General features: G+C 36.9%; 1 protein-coding gene across 1 annotated transcript in view; it reads right to left on the reverse strand.

The window, feature by feature from the left end:
- Positions 1 to 5,433: 5,433 nt before the first annotated feature.
- The window catches only part of SLC6A2 (solute carrier family 6 member 2), a 57,643-nt gene continuing 37,775 nt past the window's right edge, over positions 5,434 to 25,301 (reverse strand). The window contains exons 9-14 of the mRNA XM_064386657.1: positions 23,557 to 23,685; positions 20,731 to 20,830; positions 17,296 to 17,396; positions 15,124 to 15,291; positions 13,355 to 13,426; positions 5,434 to 11,778 (exon numbers count right to left, since the gene is read on the reverse strand). Coding sequence (XP_064242727.1) covers positions 11,755 to 11,778; positions 13,355 to 13,426; positions 15,124 to 15,291; positions 17,296 to 17,396; positions 20,731 to 20,830; positions 23,557 to 23,685 — 594 coding nt within the window. The 3' untranslated portion in view covers positions 5,434 to 11,754. The remainder of the gene's footprint in view (positions 11,779 to 13,354; positions 13,427 to 15,123; positions 15,292 to 17,295; positions 17,397 to 20,730; positions 20,831 to 23,556; positions 23,686 to 25,301) is intronic.

Below are 25,301 nucleotides of genomic sequence, written 5' to 3' on the forward strand. Positions count from 1 at the left end.
GAGGTTCTTTAAAAAATAGTCCAAAAAGTCTATTCTGGTGCAGCTATAGTCTGTGTAGGGGGGTTGAAGTTATTCCTGGAAGCCAGACTGGTGTTGCTGACAGGTGCTAATGATGGCAAATGAAAAATCCCACTGATCACTTGGTTATTATGGACTAGAACATAATTCAGGGGAAAATTAACTATGTCTTTAGAGTACAGAAAACTGAAATGTCTCAGAATTCTTTAGGTCAGGTCCTGCATAGTGCCTAAAAGAGTCTTTCAAGGGCTGTTGCTTACATCAGAACATCTACAAAAGGTGGTGAGATGTCTTTGAAGTTTTGTCATACATGGGACTCCTGTGTCTGAATCACCCCTCCTAAAAAACCCAAATAGAAGAGCAACCCACAGCTGGAAGCCTGAACTGAACTCTTCCTGACCTGAGCTTGCCTCCTACCTTCATTTGTACCGTGAGGAATGTCAGATCTGATGTATCTCCAGGTGGGCTCTGCATGGAAAGGGTGAATGGGAGCAGAAATTGTCAATCATTTGTTTTTCCTCTTTTTAGTTGCTTAATTGTATCTTAGCTTTGTATACAGTGACTTTTCTGTGCTGCCTCTTTCTTGATGACAACAACCTCATGTACTTAAAGGGTAATGTCATTTTGGCTTCAGAAAGCATTGAAAAGTCAATGGAAAATGTGAACTACTGAACTGGCATATTATAAGGACAAAAACATCAGATCAGATGAGTAGAAAACAGGTCATTTTGTTCTTGAATAACCAAGAATATTCTATATGCCTAGAAGGGAGAATAATATTTCAGGTTTAATTTTTGAATAAAACAGATTTTAAAAAAAGAGAACAAAATAGTTCAGGGGTTTCAAGGTCAGTTCAGTAGGTAAATGCAACATACTTAAGAAATAGCAAAAGAGCAAAATAGTAATTTAAAAATTGTGTTCGAAATTCCTACGCTGCCTAAGTATTCCAAACCAGAAGCAAGGCTGATACGGGCTTCTGTCCTTTCTAGGTGGTTGCAGTGGCACTCAACCAGAACCCAAGCTTTTCTTGCCATTATTTTGGATGAGACAACTAAACTGAAAGCCAGTTTGCTCTTTTCCAAAAATGAGAAATCAAAGTTCTTTCACAGTTAATTCTCAGCCTTATTTGCTATCCCAATAGAAGTGGGGCCACTGAAGCCCAGCAGGAAGAAAAACGTAGTATTTACAAAATAAATAATATAAAATCAGCTCTTTCTAATATTGAAAATTCATTTGTCAGCTACAGACACTTATCTATATATTCTTAGAGTATAGAATGTTTTATGGAAAACTCCATGCTTCATTCTGTTCTTTTAAAAGGATTGTGAGTTTCCTATTTCTTGTACAACTCCTGTATTTCTATTGCTTGGCCTACACCAAATGTGCAGTAGATGGTTTCAAAGCCATAGCTGAGTTGAGTTGTTTTGAGCAAAGAGGACCAGGAAACCCATGCACAGGGTGTGTAGGTGGCAAACCTGAGGCAAGGCAGAAACCTGCAGCTTGGTGACAGCATTGGAGTCACCTGGCAGAGCTGATGGCAGTCCTTGTGTGCCATGGCCTTACTGCATTAATGCTGAGAGCTCATTTACAGGGCTCTCCTTTTGCTTTGTGAAACTCCTGGTGATCTCTGCTCTTCACCACACAGCCCTACAAGGCCTTTGTCCCCTACAGATTTGTCATTACTGATGGTGAAAGCTATGTGATGGAAGAATTCAAAATTGGCCATAAAGTTCAATCTAGATACTCTTTACAATCAGGCTTAGTTAGCTTTGAAGTTTGAAAGCAGAAGCTTAAGGGAAGCTGTCAGTGACCTCAGAACATGGAAGACTGAGTGTTGTTCAACTCAGGACCAGAGTTCTAATGGAGACAGTAGGTGGCAGAAAAATAAATCAGTTCTAGGAACTAAAGCCAGGACAAGATCCATTATCTGGCAGTCAGTGTCTGTTTCACCTCAGGCTTAAAATTCTGCTCTGTGGTTCCTTTAATGCGTGTTCTGGAAAGAAATCAGGAAATAGTTTAGATAAATGTGCATTTGGTCTCAAGCAAATCACCCATATTTACCTTAAAGTGTGATTTAGGATAAACTTCCCTTCTTGGGGAGGGAGGAATTAGCTTATTTGTCTCAGGAGGTGACTGAGGGGGACCTCCTCAATGTCTGTCAGTGCCTGCAGGAGGTGTCAGAGGATGGAGCAGGCTCTGCTCAGTGGGGCAAGCAAGAGGACAAGAAGAAATGGGCAGGAAGTGAGGGACAGGAAATTGCACCTGAATATGACTGGATCTCCCTTTCCATCACAGTCATTCTGAGTCAGCAGAATGTTTCCTGCCTATAATTTTTTTTTTTCACTTTTACATGTTTAAGAAATGGGTAAAAAGATGGAATATCAATCATGACACTTTCAATTTTGCAATTGAATAGCTGCAACTGTGATAATTTCTGGTCATGGTCGATGTCAAAATATCGAATTTCTTTGAAGATTTGCTCTCATGAGCACCACTGAATGATGCATCAAGCATCTCTTCTTTGAAAGGTGGTAGAACTTTTTCTCTGCCAGAAATTGCCACTTTTTTTTTACTGCCTACATGTGCTTTATTTTTTCTGTGGTGGTTTGTGAAAGTTTTGTTAAAAGGTAATGAGTGAAACCACTTGACAATTTTGTTCTGTTTGTGAACTGTCATGCTCACATTGGTTAATATTGTTGTGAAGTGCTGCTTGCAGAAATTTATCTAGACACAATAACATTCACGTTGATATTAGTGGGAAGCAAATGCTTCTTTTTGATAGAACTGAGCACACAATTCTGAATATTCATCTCATGAATTTATCAGAAATCATACTGTGTGTCAATTAGTTAAGACAACTTGAACTTCGAGTGTTTCCCAATCCTGTCTTTGGAGAATTTGTAATCAGGGATTTAGAAAAACAGTATTGACCAACAGTACTCCCTACTTGATTGTTTTCTGGATTTGGCAGAGAGAAAGGAAATTAAAAAATGGATTTTCACTTCAAAATGTTTCAGCAGCATGTAAGTATCTTAAATTATGTTGGTTTTTTTTCTGAGTCTCAGTAGCTAAAAGTAATGAACCCCTGACATTGGTGCCTTCTGAAAATGTATGCAGTGTCATATTTTGGTTAAAGTTGATTTCTCTCTGTGTAAGTTGAGAACGAAATCTTTGCTGGAAGAGAAATCTATGGTTTGATCACACATTTTTGCTTGAAATGACAGTAAATTTCACAATTTGATTGTAACATGACCCTGCAGAAAACAATTAATGGGTGGTTGAACTTTGAGTCTGCGTGTGTGCATAAGGAGAAATCAAGACCAGCAGATGTCAAACTTTCCAGTTTGGTCCAATGTGGATTTATGTAATGTAGAACAGCTTTCATTAAAATGTACAAATGTTTCCATACATACTTTGTAGACATCTAGGAAGAAAATTATTGGCTTATTTTAGTTCTTTTTTGCAAACCACAGGAAGGAGAGAAGCTGTTTAAAGAGTTTTAATAATTGTAGGAGTGAAGGGCTCTAATATCTGGCTTGTGCAATGCCATTGCTCTGGCCTGTCCCAGATACTTCAAAACTTCACAAAGATTAACAGAGTTATCACTGTTTTTACAGCTGAGGAAGGAGAGGGCCTTTCTGTTCTCTAGGAATTGCTTTTGATTTATTGCTGGAATTACACATTGGTGGATTATGCAAGTAGGCGTTTCTGGATCTCTTTCAATTCTAGCAGTTCACTCTTAGTTTTTAAAACTGGTTTCTTGTGGAACTCTTAGAAAGAGCTCCTTGTTACTTTAGTTACTACTCTTAAACACATCCTATCAGTTTTCTCTTCTTTCTCTTTGCTTGTACAAGAATGGGATATTTCAGGTTTTTGGCAGCATTGTTGATTTGTCTTATAATAAAAAAGAACCAGAGGTTTTCTGAGTTTTCCAAGCCTTCAATTTTCTTTTCAAAGATAATTTTTGTTGTGCTTCTGAATTTTAAATTGTCTTAGATTATAAATATTAGCCCAGGTAAGAAAGCAAATAGAAATTTCATGTTTACTTGTATGAATCTGAGATGCTGAAGAATCAGGGATGCTGACACAGTTGTTGGATCTACTGGTAGCATCCAGTACCTCATCTGCCTCTTCTGCTTTGGGTGTTGAAATATGGTGCTACTTAAATTCCTGCTTTTAGAGTAAATTAGGGAGCTATCAGAAGAGCTAACATAGGTATCCAAAAACTGATAGAAAACTTGGTTTCAATAATACTTCCAGGAGGACAGAATGATTCTGTTATTTTAAGTAAATTTTATCTAGTTTTACTTCCATAATAATCTGTTAATGCAAGTTAATGAGTCCTAAAGACTTGCCAATTGATTAAAGCTTGGTTAAAACAGTTGATGGGAGAATGAAGAGTAGTGGTAAAATTAAAATATTGTAAACAGGCTGTTGTTAAACAGTAGAATAGATTCAGTGTTTCAGAGAAATTTGTATTGAAGTATCCTGAAATCATTCAATTTTTAATTGTTTTAATACTAATTTGTGGATTTAAGTGTTTGACATGATTAAAAACTGGCATATGAAAATTTTGTTATTCAGTCTCTCAGATGTATTAAAATAGTTTAAACCATGCATTTCTTACTTGAAGGCAGTAGAGAAATATAAACAATTGGAGGCTGTACCTTAATAATATTGAGATCTGCTTAAAGAAAAAAAGCACCAAGGAAGGTCATCAGGTTCTGTATGTTCCAAGTATAAAATTTGTATGGAGACAAGTGAGATAGTCTAACTAAATGTACCTTTGGAAATAGTGCTTTTCATTATTGATGTGGAAATGTAAGAAATTGATCTGGAAGTATAAGAAAGTGGTTTTAGTTCTAGTAAAAAACAGTTAAATAAAATAATTGTTACCCATTCTTCATTTATGTTGGGTTAAGGGTCACCTTTTCCTGGCTGATCTGTAAATTAAGAATAATGTGCTTGTGGCTGTTACTACTTATGGCAAAATTAGCAAGGCAGAAAGAATATCTTGTAAAAAGGAGAACAATGTAGCCTTGGAGAATTAGGCTGTCTGATATGCACCATGGTTCATGTTCCTAGAAGGTCTTCATTATTTCCTTTCAATATGTGGTTGGGAAAGCTTCCTTGCATTACTGTAATTATTTTGCTGAAAGAAAGGAGTTCAAATGTAGAAATTAATCTGCCCACTGCATCCACTGGACACCAAAAGGATGTGAACAATCTCCTGAAGGTTGAGAACTATGCAGGTTTCCAGCTTTTGGGATTTTGTTTTCAGCTCTCTGCCAAGCCAAGGACCAGCTGCCCCTGCAAAGCTTTAACTCAAAAGTATTGAAGAAAAACCAAAAATTTCATTTCAGCTTTTAATTGACAGAAGTAAATTCTTGGTACATAATCCTTTTCTTTATACTCTTTATGTGCATATTTGTCAGATTTTATTTAAATAATTTTATACACAATATTGGGATAATCTGTTACATTAATGCACAGCTTAAAACAGTTCTTATTTACACTGATCACAGAAAGACAGAGGTATGAGGACAAATACTTTACATTCACCATCTTTATCAGCATTTTAAGTATAGTTAACCAGCACACATCACACACATCCATATCCATATTTATAAGAAATGTAGTTGTTTCTAATTATACACATGGGCATGTAGGTGTCTCCCTTTGAAAAAACCAAAAATTAATGAAAAAATTTGAAATGCCATTTCCCCCAGATAACCAAAGACTTTAAAAAGAAAAAGGCAAAATTCACCTGCAGATTGCACAATTAATGGAATCAGGCATGGAAACATGGTGGCTGTGTTTGGACACTTTTGGTCACTGGGGCACTTTGGAGAGTATTTTTACTAGTGGCAAGTTTTGAGCTCCTATGAAGACTTATTCCTGAAAACTGCAAAGTGTTCTCTTGCTTTGGAAGTAGATCTACTGGACACTAACACATTTGGTTCAATGTTAAGTCATCTAACAACACAAAATTGCAGCCAAAAGATACTCTGGATTTTTTGGTTTTCTTTTAGAATATAAATTAAAAACACATGACTTCATTCCATGAGATTAAGGCAGCAATGGAGAATATTGTGCTACAATATGCGTTAGCTGTAGGTAATGTTCTATTCTCCTGTATCACATTTTTACATTTATAATCAAAGGCCAACGTATTATTGAACTAGACTGGCTGACTACAAAATCTTATAATGAAGAGATAGGTCTTGTGTGATAACCTTGTTACATCAAAGTTGAATTTCTCGCCTTACAATATACATATATTCTATGAAAATTAAAAAAACTGGTAAAAATATTAAAATATTTCCTATACAGAGGTACCCTTATCTAAGTTAAATTCTAGTCACTGCTATAAAAAGGCATTAAAAATTAAGTAAAACACTGGTGTAAACCAAGTAAATGCTCACTGTAAAGCTTTTATTTGTAAGGCAAATCTTCATTAGACCTATTAGGATTTATTTTCAAAATGTATTGTTTGGAGGTTCTCCCTTTGTAAGTGATATTGCCCATAGCAAAGGAGAGCTAAGTCTTGCAGAAAGGTTCACAGAGAGTGCAAGGTAAATTACAAATGCAGGTCACCTTCAAGCTTAATGCCTCTTGGCAGTGACCAAGAAACAACATGACACCTACAAAAGAAAGCCAGCTTAAGGCTTAGTAATTCTCTTAATTCACTGAATTTATTCTGTTTCCTTATAATGAAATTAGGCAACTCATGTTTAGTACGGCAACTAAAGAAACACCTTAAAGGAGGAAAGCAAAAAGCACATGGGTGATTCAATCTGGCTGTGAGTGCTTGGACAGGAAAGGGCCCCAGTTCTTATGGGAATTAATGCAGTCATGGTAAATGTACACAAGGGTTAAATCTCTCCATTTATCCCCTGCTCTTCCCAGCCACTCAGACCTAGAGACCTCCATGTCCTTCAAAGAGCACAATTTCACTGAGCACAACCATATCTGTGACACAATCATATCTGTGTCATTTATATTCTTCTGGTGTCTTCAGTTCCTTGGCTGCTTCTGCTCCTCAGCCACACAGTGACTGCAATCTGTCTAAGCACTTTCTGGTTTTTAATGGTGATGGAAACCAAGCAAATGCTGTACTTAAAAGTGACTGTATTACCCTGTTATGTTTTTACTGATTGAATGCTTTTATTGCCCACGTAGCTCTCTGTAGTAGTCTCTGATGAATTTAGATGCACCTAAATTTGGTCTAAATTTGACCAGTACCACTGTACAAATTAATCATTTTCCACTGATTAGCTAGGTAAGCTCACAATCACCAACAGGAATGTGGACATAAGTCAGAGGAAGGTAGCTGAGAAAGTCTCCCAAGTAGTTCAGGGGTTTAATCTGAAACACCATGTTAGCCTTCACATTAAGAAAATTGGGTTCTTACATGAGGTGATCTGTGGACCACAAATATTCCCAGTATTGAGAAAATAAACTGTGTTAAAACAAAAAATTCCTAGTTTACTGCTCCAAGAGGCTCAGAGTTCACACAATTTCTGCAGGTAGGGCTATACATTGACCTTTGTTGAACTGTAGCAGCTTTCTAATGTCTGGGTCCTTCAGGCTCATTTTAAAATGTTTGACCATGACACTGCAAATAAAATATTTTTAAGTCCCACCTCTTTTGAAATAGTTGAACTACAGTTTTAGTTTGGTTCTTATAAGCATTTGCCAATTCCTCATGAAATTTAGTGAAGCAGTCCAGGATATGAATGAAAGCTATCTACTCCCATAAAAGCAAGTATCTGCTAATTAATGCTGTATGAATTGAAAGAACTGCAAAAGAAACATTAAAAGCAAAATAACTTTGATGTGGCCTCCTACAACCTAACTGTACAAAATAAACTCAATCAATATCAAAACAATAGCATGAGAAGTAAATGTATATACAAAGTGTTTGGGCTTGCCCCTTTTAAATACTAACACTTAAATGGTATATTGCTGAGGAGAAATGACCAAGTACAGGAAATTTCCTCTGGGAAAAGTACATACAACACACACTGCACGTGCAGCCAGGGAACATGCACAGTAGTAACAGCCAAGTAATTCTCCTGCATTCTAAATTTAAAATATCATGTTTGATCCTGGATATCCTGCAGAATCCCTCACTATGGTTAGGTGTCTTTCAAGTGTTGCCAGGGTGTATGTCTCAGGTCATAATTGAACACAAGAAGGACTGATAAAAAAGATATTGGTCAAACAGGGGCACAATAATAAATAGTACTAGTGCTTTTTGGACTATTGCCTTGAAAGGCCCACTGCTTCTTCCAGAAATTTAAATCTGTGGAGTTTTAGTAATGTAGCTTTAGAATAGTTCCAAGGATGTGAAGAATTATGTGCCTGAATGATGGCAGGGAAGGGTACAAAGAGAGAATGAAGGGTCTCTTTCCTTGGTCTTAACTAACTTTCTGTGGATTGATGAAACATTATGGATCACAGGCAGGTCTTTTTCACTGGTCAAAAGAAAGGTCAGAAGAGAGATACTGATATATGACAGCTGCTTCCTTTGTCAGATTAAGAAAAGGCTTTTGAGGAAATATTTTCTAGAACTGTCAAATGAGCTCTTTAACTGCTTCCCTGAACTCTTCCCATGGGCTTGTTACCCAAACAGACAACATAATTGGCAAGCAGATGATTCTGGAATTGTACCAAAAATTTTCTTCTTTAAAAAGTGGGCTGTCTAATCCAACAGAATATGCACACAATTCCATGGGGACATCTGGGAGAGTGGCATTCCCCAGAGGGGGTCTGGTCTTTGAAACAGGTGCAGCTGAGGAAAAGGGTGAGCTGCTGGGCTGAAAAGTCAAGATAGAGTTAGACTTGCAATTAAGTGACACGAGTGATAAAGACCTGACTAGAGGCTTTGGTCCTTTGTTTTTTAACTACAAATATTTTAACTGAAGGGAGATGGGTTTCTTTGTGGCATTTGGTATTTTCCATATTGAAAATGTACTCGGGGGCCCAAAGCAGGTGTGTAAGAGGAGGTGGGTGCCCATGCTATGGCTTCTTATTGGACTGTCTGTACCATATCACTGAGTGGAGGAAATGAACATAACCTGGTCTTTGCAGAAGTATTTGTCATTTATATAGGTGCTAGTTTGTGTCTAATGGCATCATTCATCATCCAAGAGGCATGAGGTAGTTCATCATCTTATTCTGTGGAGAATTGAAGACATTTGTCTCTAGGACAGAAGTCATATTATTTGAGGGGAGACTTTCTTTGGGCAACATCTTGAATTTAAAGTCTACCTATGCAGTCATGCACTGTGTATTGTTTTTTTCATTCAGGTTAATTCTGGTAATAAGACCCTTACTTCCTTTGGTAAGACGTTTGTCTTCTGTATAGATTGCAAGTTCTTTACCTAGAAAACCTCAGAAAAAGGTGGCAATAGTGCAATGTAGTCCTGAGCTATAAATACTACACTAAACCCAAGAGGTTATACAGTAAAAGAAATAAAAATAATGCAGTAGGTACTTGCCTTGGGAGAACGTATTTAAAATACAATCAAACCCAAAGACACTGGCTAAAGCTGATGTATTCCCCTGTATGGTAGCTTTGCTCCTGTGTCAGAGCAGAGTGGTGAGGAAATGTAACTTTTCCTGCATGGGATGGTGCTGAGGGATTGTGTCACAACTGAACGCTGGTGGAGGTTTTTAGCATTTCCAATCATGAACCAACCAACCAATGTGTAAAGTGACAACCTATTAAAGCTCCACATTAAACAGCCCCTAGAAGTTTCTAAACTTGATAATTACATCTATGCTAAGAAGCTTTTGAGCCATGCCAGGACAGTGACTGAAGCAGCTGTATTGTTGAAAAATAGGCTTTAAAACAATGGATTCTCATGAAGTTTGGCAAACAATAAAAATGAGATTAACTGAGAAGTTGGTGGGATTACTTTTTTGAAGCCTTCAACATATTTTCACTATTTAGCCTCTTGTGTAATTACAGCATGAGAACTGCAACATTTGGAATTCCTTTATTATTGAAATATATTTAATAACAGGGTTTAAGCAGATATTGGCCATCAGTTGAGCCAGAAAATAAGACTTCCTTTATAATTAGAAGAAAGTATTCTTTGGGTTTAAATCCCTATTTAAATAAAACTGTTTGTCACAGAGACTCTTCAAGAGAAGGACAACATTTGATTCATTCTGAAGTATTGAATATGTTGGAGGAAGAGAATGAATAAGGAGAGAAATTTTCCTTTCATTATTTTGAACCGAAATCAATGTTAAATAGAAAAAGCCCAAAAGCACTTGGCACTTTAGAACTTGGCTATTTTAAAAAAGAAAACAACTCAACAAAACTTGTTTTATAAATAAAAAAGGCCCATCCATTTAAAAGGTCTTTTTTTAAAAAAGAGGAAGCACTACATATATTTAAAAGACAAGCTCAACTGAATGTATAGAGAAAAAAAAAAATCAGAGGTAATGTCCAGAGGTAAACTCTGGGTTGGATCCAGCAGAGAAGCTACTGCCTCTGAAAATTACTGTAGACCTAGTGATAAATAATTACAAGAACTAACTCAGAGCTACTGAATGTAGTGATCACTTGAAAGGTACTACAGTGACAAGTGACCACAGAATAAGAACAGCACCCAAATGCAGAGTTTGTTCTGTATCTTCTACTTTGCATAATACTACTAGAGAACAGAGCTGGAATAGGTTTAGAGAGCTAAAGTATACTTTTAATTTATTTAACAAAATCTTACTATGTTTTGGTAGGTGAATCCTGATTAAATTATAATGTTCACAGTGGGGGAGTAAAGCCAGATTGGTTTTTTGTGCCACTTGGTAATTATATAATTTTAAAATTATCCCTTCTAATGTATTTACATTCTTTATTTGGAACAAAATACAACAAAAAGATTAAAGTCTGTCTGTTTGGATGTAACTTTCATGCTTAGCTGGAAAAGTCTGCAGAGTGTGGATCGTATGATTCCATTCCAATTGTTGATATAAGGGAATATCTCTTTCATGAAGTACACTGTGATATTAAGCTGTGTTCTGCACTAGTAACTGAACAGGAATTTTCTTCCTGCTGCTCTTCAGCTTCAGTGTAATTAAACTGGTCAGAAGATGGCATGAACATGTACAGCAAAGACAATGTTCTTCACCAAGAGAAGGAACTAAAACCACTGAAAATGAAGCACTGAGTCTTCACTTCAGAAGGATGCAAACTCACATCCCAAAGGACAGTATGGCAAGATAGCTAATGGCATGAGGACAAGGTTAAAATTGCTCTTTTGTCATAACTGAGGTGTACTCTTTCCTTAGATCTAAGAGTGCTCAGGTGTTGTTGGTTTAAAATAGGTTGTGGCATGAATATCTGAAGAAGTTATTACTGTCAGAAAAGTTTAATTCACTTCTTCACAATAAAAAAGCACTTAACTTATGCTGATTGTTCTTTTCCTCTGCTCCCCCCTCCTCCACTTCTGCCTATAGCAAAACTCACAAGTTTTGGTCATGTAGGGATCTCATGGCACCAAAGGATGCAAGAAAACTTAAATGGAGTCTTTAAAGATCATTTGAAGCCAAGTAATAGAAGGGAGGCATTGACAACAGAGAGCAGATGTCTTCCCTCACAGAGTCAGTAGATAAGCTCTGGGCCAGCCTGGTCCAAGCATAAGTGAGGGAGCTTTGAACTTGACTTTTCTGTATTCTCAGTTTAGCTGAACGTGGGCTTTTTCCTTGACCTGTTGGTTGTCATATTGTTAGCCAGTGTTGAAGCTGTAAGGGAACAGAAGTGTTAAATTACATCATTGATTCAAATTATGATGCTGACAGACATTTTTTGACAAATCTGGAGTTACAAAGAAGTTTCAAAATAATGGATAGATTATCCACTTTGTAACTAAATTTCTATGCAGTTCAGTTTGCAATGAGAAATGTGCTGAATGTAAAGGCTACTCTGTCAGATCTCAATTCAGTTTTAGAATTCAGAACTGCCAGACATATATGGGAATAAAATATTTGTATTTGTTTGGCAATGTTTTGTTTACAATCTTTAAAGTAGGCAGTGTTTTGTTTACAATCTTAAACACTGTGAACAAATCACTAAATCTGCTTTAGCATTAACAAAGCCATCCCTACCTGTTCGTTGAAGGTGGCAGCAAATTTAAATGCTCTCATATTTAGCATGGTTTGAGGTAACTTTAGTAGTTTACTTCTGAGGACAGCCTTTACTAATTTGTGAAATTAATTTGCTATGTTTTGGTCATATCAGAAGACCAGCACTGTGGAGTGGCTGTTTATAGCCCTTTCACACAGGAACATCTGCCCTGGAAACACTGAGTAACAGCAGGAACAGTAAATTATCTGACAACTGAGGGTAGAAACAGAAGAAAGAGAAGGCAGGAAGAGGTGTTGTGCTATTTTATATTATTGGCTACATCAAATAAATTATGGTCATGACACAGGAAGCCTATTTGTGCTTTCATTCTGCATCCCATAAATCTACACAGATGATTTCCTTTAAAAGCCAAAATTTACTTCAAACAGTATCTTTCAGAATAAGCAAAAGCCAGATTTATTTTTTCAGTATCAACATACAAACCACCACTATAAAATCTGGGTCATATTTTGTGGAGGTGTGCATAATTCTAGTTGCTTTCAACTTTGAAGACAGAAAGTGGTCCAGCATGAATGCTGATAAGTGTAACAAGCTTCACATTTGCATCCTTTTAATCTTTTACATAAAGGAGTTTATTTCAATAAGCTCATTTTATTTCCTAAAAGGAAATCAGTGTTTGGAAACCTATAGCATATTTTTCATGGCTTATGAAGTCTCCAGCAGTGTTTTCAATCAACTCTAGTCCTGTGGGGAAAGCCAATTCCGCATAACCTGGTACATCATTTCATGACATTATAGGTAAGCTCTGACACTGGATATTTCTTTGATGTTTACCATGTGTTGTGGGACATAATTGCAGTTTCAGAAACATGACTTCAGCTTACTGTGCAGTAACTGAGTGACAGGCCATGACCTCTTCAAATGCACATGATAGTTTTTAAATACCTTTGTTTATTGGTGAAATCTCACTGCATTCAAACACAAACTAAAATACCAGATTCAGGTGATCTGCAAAATTAAGGGCTCTCCTTAGTCAAAGAAGGAAGGTCCCAAAATCTTTCCAAAATGGTTGATGTATGTGGTACTGAGCCTCCTGTGTCTTGTCATGCTGGCAGAAATAAAGAACTACAGACCTGCTAAAGCATCCAGCATGAGGAGATTGGTGCAAAGCTGTAGCTGTTGTTAAAGACAGGGTTGGGATCAGGAGAAGAAGTATGTGAAAGTTGTACTAACCTTAAACTGCCTGACATTTCCTTGGGCCACAAGCTGGTGCTCGTTTTCAGGTGTGATGCAGTAAGCTAGTCTCTAAACCAGACAGGAAGAAGAGGAAAAAGTCAGCCATATGAAGTGGGATTATGTTTGTAATCCCCAATCTATAGTGGGGAAGGAGCATGAACTTTATTTAAAATGGTAACTTAAATCTTTAATATCACTGCATCATGTGCCTTTGCTCAGCCATGAGAGAATAAGCCTATTATAAGCCCTTGGGTGTTAGCCTTTAATATAAGAAGCAACAGTAGAAAGTTTATGCAAATACTAAGTCCAAATATTTAGCAAGTGCATATAGAAAAGAATATCAGGAACAAGTTGGTATCACAGGCCTCAGATCCCCTAAATTCATGCTTTTCTGTTAGTGCTGTGAGAGAATTGGCCAGTCCCAGAGTGGGAGAGGAAGGAAGGACTGGTATTTCCCAGCTCATCTCCCTTGTCTACCCCATTATTGTGCCCTTTGAGATCACATGTAGATTTTGGTTTATTAGGAACTTTCAACCAACTTAAGGAGTTACAATTAGATTAGGTTCATACCTTTCCCCTCAGTTTGGGGCATCATATTGGAGCTAGTGACTTGGATGTCATGTGTTATCCTTTTTCCATAACACTCGTGGGGAAACTGGGGAGCTTCTCTTTGCAGGAGCTCTAACAGACAAACCAGAACTTGCTAACAGTACAGATGAGTGAGCGAATGTGATTTTGGCCAAAGGCTTCTGCATCCCCCATCAGTAAACTTGAGCAAGAGGGCAAAAGACTGATAGGCCAGTACAAATTATTCTTTGAGACTCAAATGCTCCTAGAAAATGTGTTTGTAACTGTACCCAGGATGGGGAAAACAGAGGGTTTACAGAATTGCAGGAAATGAGATCTAGAAATTGTGCACAATAGTGAGATGGTAGTGCTGATGAAAACAGGGCAGTGAGGAGTTCCAGCTTTGGGGCACATTTCTGAGGTGAACATTACATGTGATTGCTGTAATGTTTCAGAAACAATTTGTTCCTTTGGGTTTGCTGGGACAGTGTGAGGGGGATGTGACCTCTCTATGTAAAGGTTGAGATCCTACTTTCTGCTTAATTCTGTGTGTGCTGTTTGGTTCAGTCATTTGCCTAAGAGCACCAAAATCTTGCTACACCATTGTGTGAGTGTAGCTGTAGGAAAGCAGAGCAGCAGAACTAGGTGTAAGTCAGTGGGTCTAGATAAGGATATAAAACTGTGATGTGATGGGAAAAAACTCAGTGCTGTGTAATGGTGAGGAGGCTTCTGAGCACTGTTAGAGGTTTTAAGACTACACATAATAGTGAGGGTATATAGACAGTGATGGTAAAGTTAATATGATGGTAATAATGATATGGCTAGTGAACCTCAATTATGTGCCATTTTGAACTGATAAATAAAAGTACAGAACAGTTTGAGGACCATACATCATAGCTGAATATGAAGATAGCATAGTTTGTACATTCTTTGTTTATAAACAAAAATCTAATCTGATCAATTATATGCAGAAAAATATTTTTCACTATTATTATGGTGCTGTCTAGAAAGCTAATTTCTGTCTAGAGACTCAAACAGAATGCAGTAATCCTACCTCAAACCACAGATCCACCTGACAGATGGATTCAAAAGGTCACTCATAAGTAATAAGTTTTGGGAGAGAAATAAACTGCCAACTTAGACGCAGCCATTTCATTTCACAGCAGCATTTCATGACATTTGATTAGTGTTCCACTTACTTCTTTAAAGGTCCCACGCACATTCATAAATTTATAGATGATATAGGCAGGCACCAGGATCATGGAGGATAATGCTATTCCCCAGCCAATGCGGTTTGCCCACAGAGGGAAGGTGTAGTCATCATAGGTCAGAGGCTTGAAATTTATTATGCTGACTATCACGACAAACTGGAGAAGAAAGTGTAAAATGAACCACAGTTTTAAGATGAAGAACCTTACTGAAACTGATTCCAGGTGTTCTATTAGGCAGCCACCCTAAAGAGTATTTCAAACCAGCTTTATGATTTACATTCAGCCTGTTTACTTTGTGCCTCTTACTGCTTAAGCTGTTGAAGTTCTTAATGTGTTTACTAGTATTAACAGCTCATTTTAGCTGCTGTGGACACAGATGATTTGAAATTTTGAAGGGTAGGTAGGTGATTGTCCAATACTGCCTCATTTAAACCAGTGTTTCAGATGTAGAAAAGGGATTCTGTAGTCAAGAAAAAACTGCAGGATCTATTGTTTTTACTTACTTCGTTTTCCAGGAATATTAGACTTCCTTTAGAAGATTTGTACCCATTTTTCAATGAGAGGCATAATGCAAACTGTAGTATGATACATGTACTGAGGAAAGGTAGAGCAGCCTTATAGTCTGGAAAACAAAGTTGTTTTTTGTTCCTGTGTTTCCCTCTCCTGTGCTAGATGCAAGAAGGAAAGAGTGGTGTACCACCCTACTTCTATCCTGTTAAATCTATGTGGGTTGTAAAACATGCAGCTATCCTTGGTTTGGTTTTTGGGGCTATATGTTCTGCTCTATATTTCAATTTCAAATTAAAATATTTTGAGCCTAGGGTTTCAAAGACTACCCCAGAATAGTGTGGGTTAAAGGAAGATCATAGTGTAGAATCTAGTTAGAAAAATACTAATTCTATTTTGTGATTTTGCTTGGGATTTTGTTCACAGCTGCAGAAAATATAGAGAAAGATCTTCAAGAACTTCCAGAGAGAAAAAAAGAAGTGTGCTTTGTGATGGCTGAGAGATGTGTTATTTACAGGTTTATTCTGACCCTTATATTTTCAGGCTTTTCTAGGAAGGTATTGAGGCTCTTTCACCAAGACATCTTAAACTACCTGAAGGTTAAACTGCTGGGCTCTCCAGATTGTTACAACAGTCATGATAAAATGCAAATTTTTAAATGTCTCCTTGTTTGCAAAATCAAAGGATGCTTGCTCCAGCATTTTCCCATTCTGCTTGAGTCAGCCTGCTTGAAGTGCTGCAGGATATAGTTCCATACAAGTTCCTTTATAGAACTGTGTTGAAAAGGATAATTAATACAGGCTTGGTAGGTGCTTATGGATGAATTGGGGTCATAGGTTTTATATTTTAAAAAATGTGGACCTGTTCTAAAAGCCCACCCAGTGTATATTTGCAATACCAGTAATGCTTTAAGATTGCACAGCTTTAATGCAAGTAATTGTCTCCTAAAATCATAATGAGGTCAAATTTCTGTATTATTATCCTGACCTTTTGATTTACAAATATGCATAGGAAGGGATTCCAATATCAAACTCGAGGTTAGTACTGAATCTAACCTTTACACAAAGCAACGAAACTCACAGTTTGGGATTTTTTTTCCCTAATGCAATGGACCACTTGTTTTTTCCAACAGACAGCTTACAAGGTGTATTTTATATGATTCTTCAGTGTTTCATACAGCTAATTACAGGTGTTGGTGTATAGTAATTTTTCTATGGTGTCATTTCACAAACTGGGGATCCTGGTATTCTCCAATCAAAAATAAATTTTTGCTAACACAATCTCTTGTCCCAGGCTAGCTTGTTTTCCCAAGGAAATATGTTTGTGTTTAATATGCAGGGGTGCTGCAGGGACAGGGAGGGCACTGCCTAAGTGTTCCCTAAGATAAGCTGCCTTCTTAAAATCATGCTAAAATGAAGGAACAGAAGAACACCACAACCACCATCAGCTTCTCTCCCACAACTGAAATGTATTATACAAAATATAACCAGCATATAATTTCAGGGAGAAAAAAAGAATTAAATTGGAATGTCTTCTATTAATCCAAACAGTTTCTGGCACAGCAATAGGCATCCTGCTCTTGGTATCTATTGTATATTTTGGGAAGCAATGCACTGGTACTCTTTTCATGATGGAATAATTATCAACACTTACCAATAAAAAAGCAGGACTGACAAACTTCCAGCAGAGTCTCCAGTAGAGGCCTGGTTTGAAGCCCATCATTTGTTGGATGTCTTCACTGAACCTGTCCACACCTGGAATGGATGCAAGCATGAGACTGGCTTCAGTCTAAACTGATGAGATGCTGGCATACCCAAAACACCTTTTTCAGAAACCAGACATGAATGACTTTCAAATCAGAAGACATAAGAAATAACAACATTAATCTCCTTTCAATGTCTAGATGCATCTTTGACATCACTATATCTGTCTTAAATGCCCGTGAGCACTTAAGGCCTGTTGCAGACAGCAGCATTACCACTGAAAAGAGGCATTTCACAAATGTCTAGAATTTAAGTTGTAAATAGGACACCATTTTTAAAATAGTTATGGATTATTGTAACTTAATTCCTCTGTTATTATGAGTACACTGCAGGAAAATATAAACCCTTACTTACACAAACTGCTTGCTGATAATGAGGGAGATTCATATGATTCTTAATTCATCAAAGGAGATTTCTTTGTTTCACTTAAAGACATACTTTTCAGGGTTACATTGAACACCACAGAATGTTCTTTATTACAAATATAATTTCATATTTATGAATTTTCCAGAAAACTCAGGCAATTCTTCTTCTGTTTATTGTAAATATGTACAAAACTACACCACTTTAGAATGGGATGATTAACACTGATACAAAATAGGGAAAAAAGTATCCCTCTCTCTTTTCTGTAAAAAGAAAACAATCTCTGACTTTACACCTTAGAGACATTGGCTCTGTGCATTCTGTCAAGTCAGACTATTTGTTTATAATTTATTTTGCTCAATATGTTCGGAAAGTTTACTTATAATCATGAACCCATTATGTGAACAGCAGAAATGCAGCTTTTTTCTATGAATATTTGTTTATTAGAGAACATGTATAGTTTTCCATAAAGATTATTTCTCTTTATGTGGATCATTTCAGCACAAGTTTTGTAATTTATTTCATGTAAATAATTGGGACAGTTTGAATTAGTCCATTGTACATAATAGGATGCAAAATATTTTCAGGGTGTGGACACGAGTGTAAATGTCTCAAAATAATTTTCAGCCCCCAATATTATGTCCAGGTGAAGAAAAATAGCCAAGAAGGATCTGCAAATGCTCTTTAAACTTAATCTGATTCTATTTGCAGTGCTTTCTGTGAACTTTAAAGTGACTGAATTTTAACTGCTAAGAACACTGACTGAAATTTATCATTGTGGAGAAGGTCAAAGACAAGGTCTTTGTATATCAGAATTTTATTCATATGTTTCCAGACTTGGAGGTCAGACAGTGCTTGGTGCTCAATTTCTGCTGAAAATGGGGGATGAGTAGGCCATGCTCTCAGACTGCACTTTTCCACAATTTGATTTTTCAAATAATTGTTCTAAGATCAACCTTCAAGCAGAACACAGCCATAGCTATAGATAATGCTACCTGTAGGGCTTGGTTTCAGAGATACTTCAAATTTATTATCAGGATCTGGTTAAATACCCAGAAATAGAATATTCACCAGAAAGATAATATCAGTGTTGCACATGAGGAAAATTGGTAACAACTTAGCAATCATAATTAAGGTACATCTGCACAGTAAAGCAAACTAGTTCTCCCTTCTCTTACACACACAGTTGGCCTTTGCAAGAAGAAACTTCACAGTAAATGGTCATAGATGCAATTTGAACTAAATTTCTGTGTTTTTAGTCTGTGCCAAAATGTCAATGCTTGCCTTTAGGCTGGCTTAATATTCAGCTAGGTCATTAAGGCAAGAGGGGTCTATCAGAAAAAAGAGGCAGACAAGATCATGCCAGATTTAATAAGTTTAAATAGCACCTGGGGCTGTAATAAGTTCTTTATAAAGCAACAGGTCATGCTGTGTCAGTAGAAACATGTCAGCTGCTCAAGAAAAATGAATAGATATTTTCCCAATTATGGGGAGGCTGCAGGAAGAAAGGAAAAATTATAGAGGGTGTAAACCAAAATTTGACTAACTTTGGCATGGTTTGTGAACCACTTACAAATCTTAGCTGCTGTAAAGTACAGGAAATACTGTTTCAATAGTAGCAGAAAGTAACTTTCCTATAGAAACTGAAGAAGCCTCTGTTTCCAAGCTAAACTGTGATCACTCATTCACATTGAGCTCTTTTAGAGGGATTAAAGACAGCTGTCTGTGAAATGAAGTGCCTCCATTGTTTTGAGAGACAACAGCTTATGTGCTGCTTGCTCCATGCTGATGTTGGGTGACAGAATTAGTGCATTAAAACTAGAAACTATTAATTTGATAGATTGAACAGCTTTGTGCATGGATGCCATTCTTTCACTTCACTCTTCAACAGTTTTTTAACTGCAAGATGAAGTTTGTTTGGTTAGAAGAACATGGTAAGGCAGAATGGATGGATGGATAAATAAGTGACTGAGTGAGGTAAATAGCAATGAGAATCATAATGTCCAAGAACCCTCTGAATCATACATTAGCTATAAACACTATGTCTGAATAAGAATGAAGAGGGCATTCAAAGCAAGAAAAATCTTATTGGGAATCAGGGAAACTCATTCAATACAGACTTAAAAGGGAAGAAGATTTGCAGGATGCTATGACACTGGTAATAGTGAAAAGAGTTGTCATCAGCCAGGAACTAAAGTGTAAGAACAAAGAGGAGATTAGGAAGGAAAAGAAGAGACCATATTTTTTAGGTGGCTGTAGCACATCACTGCACTCAATTGGCATAGAGTGATTCCAGTCTGGTGCCAGAGGTCAACTAAATGCAACTAAGGCTTGCCATATTTGGGATAAGTAAATCACTACTCTCTTTTTGTGGCATAAATTAGTATCAAATACAAGAAACAGAATTTCTGGTATCTGGTATGTTGAGTATTTTATCCCATTCTATGAAATAAAATAAATAAACTCCAAGTGTTTTACAATGAAGTAGAATATTGTCTCAAACAAAAGGGATTGATGTAGGAATTATTACAACTCTCTAAACACCACCTTTATTTGTGTTGTGTGGAGGGTGCTTGAGATTGGCCCTGGGGAACTAATGAAAAGTGAAAACAGGTGAGTCTGTATTTGGGCTAATCTACTTGCTTTGAAAGTACCAAGTCTAAATCTGCTACTGCAAGTCATCAGGATTACTAAGGGTTGTAGAATACTGGTGAAAGGAGTAAGTTTTCTATCCCATCACAGTCCCTTTCACAAGGCTGTGCAGAGTCTCAAAGCTTGGCCCACTGAATGTCTGCATTCCTGTCACTGCTCATAAATCAGGTGAAAATCACTCTATGAAACCTGACTTGTCATGGTTTTGTGTATAAAGGCTATGGTGTTTTCCCTTAAAATGATGTTTAAGCCTGTCATGAGCACTTGGAATTTCAGGAAAGTTTTTGGACAAGCAAAAGGAGGAGCTTACCATAAAACCAGGAAACTCCAATTGCCTCCATTAGAACAGCAAACAATATTGAAGTCCCAGCTGCAAATGTGTCCAGAAGTGTGAGCACATAAATTCCACCCTGCAACAGGGAGTTAAAGATGCAAGGACATGAAGTTACAAATAGAATAATCTCAGAGTTTAGTATCCACTTAACAGAAATGTGCTTTACTTGAAGCATTATCTTAACTCAAGTGTTTTAACATGGATCTGATGCATCAGACACAGGTTCATATTTGCATGCAAAATAGTGGAATCTGACTTGCAAGTCTTCCAAAGAGGCTTTTTCTCACCCATGTCCTCACTTCACTGGGAAACAGAAACCTCAGCTTAGATTAATGAGTTCTCTTGGCACTCCTGTTCAGTGGATGTTTGGGGGAATGATCAGCAGCTTGTAGGGCAGGGCCTGTCTGCAGCAGTAAATGAAGAACTTCCTAAATTAATGGCAGGAATGGAGCACTCCAAGAGTTTCCATAGGCCTTATCAGTCAGTTTATTCCTAAGGCCATTTGAGTCTGCAGTGTTGGTCTGATTTCCCTTTTCCATGACTACCTGCATCTCCTGCCCACTGCTCCTCCTAAGGCAGAGGATGATGTTAATTCTGTCACCAGCACAGCAAGAAGCTGCTGAGCCCTGTTCAGTCTCTGGGCTGTGGTATCTGCAAACCTTTGCTCAGTGGAGACAGCAAACCTTGTCTTCCTTCACAACAACACATTTTGTGCTTCAGTGGTTCACGACTGAGAACTGGAAATACATTTATTGAAGGCTTGTTTGACTGATTTTTTTTTTCTTTTAGCTGGAATTTCACTTTTTGCCATGTTTTACAATGTGGTAAATTACTGCTCATTTTACTGAGTTTCAGCTAAAGAGGAATGGAAAACCATGAAATGCAGATTTGTTTCAAAATGAACCTGGATAAAGTGTGTCAGGAAACTCTTTGTCACACATAAACAACTGAAATGTTTGCAGTTGCAGTAGATTTTTGTTAAAATATCTTTTTACAACCAAACTTAATCTGATTATGCCTGTTCAGAAAGGGAGGAAAAAAGGAGTTATTTTCTGTGCTTTTACCACCAATGGTAAACAGCACTTGTTTAAATCTGTAGGTGATTTTAGTCTCCATAATCAGTTGCCTTTTATTTTTTTTAAAGATGTTTTTCCTGAAACAGCTGTGCATATTTACAAAAATAGGGAGAGCAGTACTCAGGCCTCCTGTAGGTTTTTAATTCTGTGGGGACTTGTCCGGAAATGGAATGAAGTTTGGTTGTTGTGTTAGAAAATGTTGCTCATTGAATGACATTTGAATTTGACCTCTTGTTTTTGCTCTACACCTGCTCCAAATAAATGCATTTGCAATCAAACTTAGCAAAGTGAATTACCAATATGATTTTGTAAGAAAGATGTTTGTTTCAGAAACACTACTTTTGAAAATAAAGCCTTAAATATTCAGGGGGAAAAATCAAACAATTTCAGGTGATGTTCTCACAAGGGTTTTCCTTTTTATTCTTTATACATCAGAAATGTTGTTTTTTAGTTATGTGAACCAATACATTTGGGCTAGTCTGGACAGTTTGTGAATTCCAGCTGGAGGGGTGAACTTCAGCCTAAACGGGCGCCATTATTTAAAAGCTGGAGTTAGGTCATTATCTTGAATAGCTTTAGCTCACTTGGAGGCATTGGAATTGCACCCACTAGCACCTGTTCTGGTTCTTAATGCTGAATTTCTTCCGATATTGCACTTCAGGAGATTTTATTCCAGTTGCAACTTCAAATAAACAGGAGCATATTCAGTTTTTAGGTGTCAATAGAAATTGTATAGTATTAAAAGGATAGTTATTTAAAATTATATATCTATTTTTAGAGTCTCAAATATTTCTCAGTTTGAGGAAGCTGGAGCAAAAATATTGGGGTATTTTAATGTAAAAAGAACTTTGCTATTTGTAAACTTATGCCATTTCAATAATCTTAATAATAGACGTGGAAACCTTTTCTAGGGATGGAGAGAGGTTCAGCACATCTGCTTTCATGGTGGCTTCTTAAAGTTTCAGTTGTTTTCTGAGAGTTTTGGCATCTTTATTAACAGGTCTCTCTTTGTCTTTTTTATGGTCAAAAAAAGAGAAAATTATCTCCTGCCTAGAACACAGTGATTTTCATTCCTTAATTAGTTGTAAAAAGCCAGATGAGGCAAAACATTCAGTCTGATTATAGTGATAAATACAGGCTACTAAATATTCAGGATAAGTTTTCTTTGTGCTTTATGTGGTGTTAACAGTGAAAGATGTCAAGATCTGTACATGTACATGAAGGAACATGAAGAAACAAGGTGGGGAGAGGAGGTCATTACTCTACACTCCCTCCATAAGAAGTGAGTGCCTTTTACTGCATCAAGAAGAGAACAGCCAGATGGTCTGGTCACTTGAAATTCTTAGTTCATCACAGAGGAATAAGCACTCTGCAGAATTCCATTAATATGACTAAAAAATCCAAATCCAAACCAAACAAAAAAAAAAAAAAAAAAAACAAACCAAAACAAACCCAAACAAATGCAAAAGAAAGCACACAGAACCAAATAAACCCAGCAGTAGCACAGACAGTTGTTTGGAACAAAGACTTATAGGCTTGGTTGATAGCAAATAATCTTGTGCCAAAAGCCAGAGAAGCTTCATATATGTTAGATTAAAAGTGATGCACTGAACAGAAGAACAAAAATTTATAATAAAATAGTCATCTGAACCTATCCATGTTTCATCTGACAAGGTTAATGGCGTTTTTTAGGTAATTTTTTGATGGAAACTTTTGTTGTACTTACATTGGTAATGCAAAAAAGAGCAAGTAGGAAAGTGCCAAAAGAAACACCAAAGGTGAAGAGCTTTCTGTGCTGCTTCAGAAGGTGGAAATCATCTGCCAGGCCAGTGATGACAGCTTCCATCCCACCCATCTGAGAAGGGGAAGGCAAAAACTCTGGTTAAACTCTAGTGGCTGTCGGAAATACAGATTGAAGAATGCAAAGCAGATTGTGTAATTAATACCCAAGCACTCTGTGGTTTCTGATATTTCAGCTGTAGTGATACACAGATTTATTTTCTTCTGGCAAAGGACTGGGTCAGGGAATTGGACATCGAGAGGGGAGGTTGTCACCTCCATAGCTGTATCTTCTGAGGACTCTTAGCTGACTCAACAGAACCATAAGTAGACAGTATTTTAGGGAAAAAAAATATATTTGAATATACTCTGGGCGAAAAGCTGCTAGCTTAAGTAGTTAAGCTCTTCAAGATATTTCTTAAATAAAAACAGGCACAACAAGCACCTAAAGGAAATATACTGAACAAAGATTCACATTAGCCATTGATTAACAAAGTCCATTTTGACAAAAATCTTTACAGACATGGAAGAATTACTACAAAGGAAGCCTGATGTAATTTTTTTGTTCACATCATGAAAGAATTTTACTTTGCTTTCTAGAAGTTAATGAGGAACATTAGCTATTGTTTTGCAATACAGGAAAGGTGCTTCCCAAATTTTCATTTAAATTGCTAGATTATGTATGTGGTTATGACTTTTAATTTCTTTCCATTAATGAAAGTATTCTTCCCCCAAACTCCAACAAAAAGCTATGAAAATTAATTTCAATCATTTATTGTAGTAAACAAATTTATTTAATATTTTGGAGAGGCTTAATTCTATGATTATTTGTGATGCTAAAAGACCATGGCAAGACCTGAAGTGCCTGGTGCAATACAATAGCAGTTAGCAGGTGCTGGCACAGCCTGTCCCTTTCCATGCCTTTGATTAAAATATTCCTGGTTGAAATCAGTAACAGAGAATTACCAATATAAAAAGTACTTCAGGACTTGAATTTTCTTTGGGAAATCATGATAAATCTTGAACCAGTAAATCCTTCCCCTTGTAGAAGGAAAGAACTAAACTTGGGCACAGTTCACTAGTTCACTGTATTTTAATTAGCTCCAGCAGAAAAACTTTTCTCTATTTGTAGGAAAAGGATGTTCTGTAATCTAAAGTATCTTTGTCACTTCCATGTTTCTTTACATTGCCCTACATTTACTGCTCTTGCAAAATTAACTGTTTAGAATCTAGACACTTCTGAGCATAAATTTTCTTCCACTTCGTTCTGTCCCTTTCCTACTGATCATTCATGTCTTTTCATTGTGTTAAACCCTTCACTTCAATCCTTTATATTTGTTTACAGTTGAAAAATCGCCAAGCTATATTCCCAGATCTAATCTTCCCTCAAACTTTTGTTTAAGGATGCAGATCTTATTCTATATAGACAAACTTCATTGGAGCTCAGCTGGAATCCAAAAATCCAAACACTTTGGAAATACTTAGACCTGAATCTGACCTTTACAGTTCAGCCCTCACTCCACAAGATCTCATTCAGATATTTGCCAATGATTATCAAAGCTTCCTGCTGCAACCCCTTTTTTTTGTTCCTTTTCATGTTTGCTCTTCTCCATGTCAAGTCATTCTTTCCTTTTCTTGTCCTTGAAAATGATTGAATTTTCCTGAAGTTGTAAGCAATGGAAACAGTGCTTT

Source organism: Passer domesticus, chromosome 12 (genome assembly GCF_036417665.1).
Source record: "Passer domesticus isolate bPasDom1 chromosome 12, bPasDom1.hap1, whole genome shotgun sequence".
NCBI lineage: Eukaryota > Metazoa > Chordata > Aves > Passeriformes > Passeridae > Passer > Passer domesticus.